The sequence below is a fragment of the Babylonia areolata genome, chromosome 3 (genome assembly GCF_041734735.1).
Source record: "Babylonia areolata isolate BAREFJ2019XMU chromosome 3, ASM4173473v1, whole genome shotgun sequence".
NCBI classification, from domain to species: Eukaryota; Metazoa; Mollusca; class Gastropoda; order Neogastropoda; family Buccinidae; genus Babylonia; species Babylonia areolata.
In genome coordinates this window covers 17036401-17039352 of record NC_134878.1, presented here as the reverse complement: position 1 = coordinate 17039352, position 2952 = coordinate 17036401, and the positions used below count along the sequence as shown (strand labels likewise).

The window sequence follows — 2952 nt, the reverse complement described above, 5'->3', positions numbered from 1 at the left end:
CACCTGCCAGAACCATTTCCATCACCCCGTTCCCCCACGCCCGTCTGAATTACGAACCCCACCCCTTGAAACACACAAGCCCACTCACCCACCACGAGCCTTCCAGCCTCCACGCATCTAAAACTGGATCCCACCTCCGCTAGCCACTGTCCTCCCCAAATCACCAACGGCCAGAATCTACAACCTGCAACCCATCCAATCCACTCACTTACATATCCACTTAGAGACTTCGCTGCAGGGCTCAGAACCTCCGCGCACCGATGTTCAAGCCATCCTTCCCCAAGAAAGTGTCCTCTCGCAACGCTGCCTCCTTGTCACCCAGACGCTCACACCGCTACAGCAAGAAGGAGGTGCAGGACACGTTTGGCGGCTTGATCATCCAGGGCAGGGGCTTCAGCTCTAGCAATCAGAGCAACTGCAGCGTGCACCCGGCCCATTGCCAGACCCTTCCCTTACCCCCGTGGTCGCTGCCGTCACGCATCCCGCCGCCGAAGGGCACCTCTGGCCACTTTCTGAACTCGTATCCTGGCAGCACCATCACGGGCAGCGCCTGCTGCAGACGGCGCCGTGACCTGAGGGACGACGAAGAGGACGTGAGTGGTAGCATTTGATACGGTATGGCATGGGTGGTAGCTTCTTAGTATGGCATGGGTGGTAGCTTCTTAGTAGGGCATGGGTGGTAACTTCTTGATAGGTTATGGGTTGTAGCTTCTTAGTAGGGCATAGATGGTAGCTTCTTGGAAGTACGGCATAGGTGGTAGCTTCGTGGTAGGGATTGGGTGGTAGCTTCTTGGTAGGGTATTGGTGGTGGCTTCTTGGTAAGGCATGGGTAGTACCGTCTTGGAAAGGTATGAGTGTTACCTTGGTAAGGCATAGCTTGGGAGAGCATGTGTGGTAGCTTAAGGAGAGGAGGAGGAGGCTGGAGGGGGCTTGTTTTGTATAATTCGTTTGGTTGGTGGAAATGGGTGAAGAGTCCCGTGTTGTTTGAAAACTTGTTTCTTCTGTGTTTTGCTGCATATGACTGAGTGTTACAGCTCAGCCATGCATTGTTTGGGGATGGGAAAGGGGACGCTGTGCACGTATTTTGATTATCAGTTTTATATATTTATAGATCTTTTATTTTCGTATATTTTATTACGAGGTGATGGCATGGTCAACTTTGTTTTTTGTTTTATCGACACGAGTGCGAAATCTTAAGCAGAGATAGGTAGTTGGAGGAGCGAGCGGGTGAGAGGAGGGCGGGCCGCAGTGTCTGTGGCAAGGTTCGGTGCTGGCATTGTTGCCAAGAATGGTAAATAATGGTGGCATCAGTGAAGATGAATTAAAGTGTTAGACACTTGTGGATCCGACTTGTTCAGCAACCTGGCCGAATGTTGTGAAGGCAGGAGCGCATAACTTTTAGCGCTCTTAACTCGTGCCACGTTCCATCCACTCGCATACACTCTTCTTCTGTCCAGAAACATAATTTCGAATACTTAACCGCTAACGTTAGAAAAAACGGGAGAGAAATAACAACAACAAAAAACGTTGGTAAAGGTTTGAGTGTTTTTCTTTACTTTCCTTTATTCTGAAATTCATTTATTTGATTATATTGATTTGCTGGTAATTGGTGGCAATGAAGCTTTTGTCAACACTAACTGACGAGGGTTATTTTATAACCTCACGTATGTAAGCAGAGTATATGAAATTACGGTATCCTAATCGGGCTGTTTCGGTTGTGTGTGTGTGTCTTTCTGTGTGTGTTTATATATATACATACATTACATACATACATGCATGCATACATACATGCTTACATGCCGATCCTAATATTTGCCAAAAGTGTGTTCAATAAAACAATAAAATATCGATCAGCGTTTTGACAGAAGTCGCTGACTTTGGTGGAAACATTTATATTCCAGCACACAACTTCGGTTTGAAAAAAAAACGTTTTCACACACACGCGCACACATACGTGCGCTCGCACACACGTGCGCGCGTGAACACACACACACACACACTGGCACACACACACACACACACACACACACACACACACAAAGAGAACACATACACACACAAATAAATACATAGATGCACACACGGACATACACACCGACACACAGAGACGCACACACGCGTGCACCCGTGCGCGCGCACACACACATACAAACGTATAAGCGATCCACCGATTGAAAGGATCGAACGTACATTGACATTTCTGATTCGCAAAGATTTTTTTCTCGAAGCATGTTTACGTTTGCATTTGCCCAGAGTATATATGCGCATAGGCGTTCTGGTAATTATCTATACTTGTGCCCTATGACACGATATGGTAATTAATCGGACTGTACAGAATTGTGTCTGTAGGGGAAGGGGGGGGGGGGGTGCGAAGCAAGAACGGGAGTGTGTGTGTGTTTGCATGTCAGAGAGAGAGAGAGCGAAAGCTGTCACACGCCAATCTCGCCCGCAACTGTTGTTTTGGGGTCAGTGTCGTGATAGGGTCCAGTGACTCCGAAGCCGTGCATCCGTGAAATTCTCCTCTTGCCTGTGTTGGTGTTGCTGATTTGTCGGGGGCTTGTGCCATTCTTCTGCTTATCTTTGCCAGTGGCCAGATAAATCAAGTGCATGCTTGGGTGAACTGATCCCTCTCCCGGGAATCTGACAATGAATGTGACACACACGAAGCTTACACCTGCATGCACACACAAAAAAACACACGCACTCACACACACACACATTTCTCACCGGCGAGCAAGAGCGGCGCAGGGCGGAACGTCGGTGGTTGAAGTCCCGTCTTCACGTCCACGAGGACATCTTCAGTGCTGCCAGACACCGGGTTTACAGGCTTGTGTTTGAGACTAAGTCCTCTGGAAAGACCCAAAGCTGTAAAATTTCAGCCCAGGTCTATAAATTGACAATCTGTTGGAAAAGAATAAAAACTGCTATTCCTTCGGTTTTCTCTGATCTTTA

At 48.0% G+C, this 2952-nt stretch overlaps 1 protein-coding gene across 1 annotated transcript in view; it reads left to right on the top strand.

The window, feature by feature from the left end:
* Nucleotides 1-260: 260 nt before the first annotated feature.
* Nucleotides 261-2952, top strand: part of LOC143280247 (uncharacterized) — a 109522-nt gene continuing 106830 nt past the window's right edge. The window contains exon 1 of the mRNA XM_076584880.1: nt 261-593. Within this exon, the coding sequence (XP_076440995.1) occupies nt 261-593 (333 nt within the window). The remainder of the gene's footprint in view (nt 594-2952) is intronic.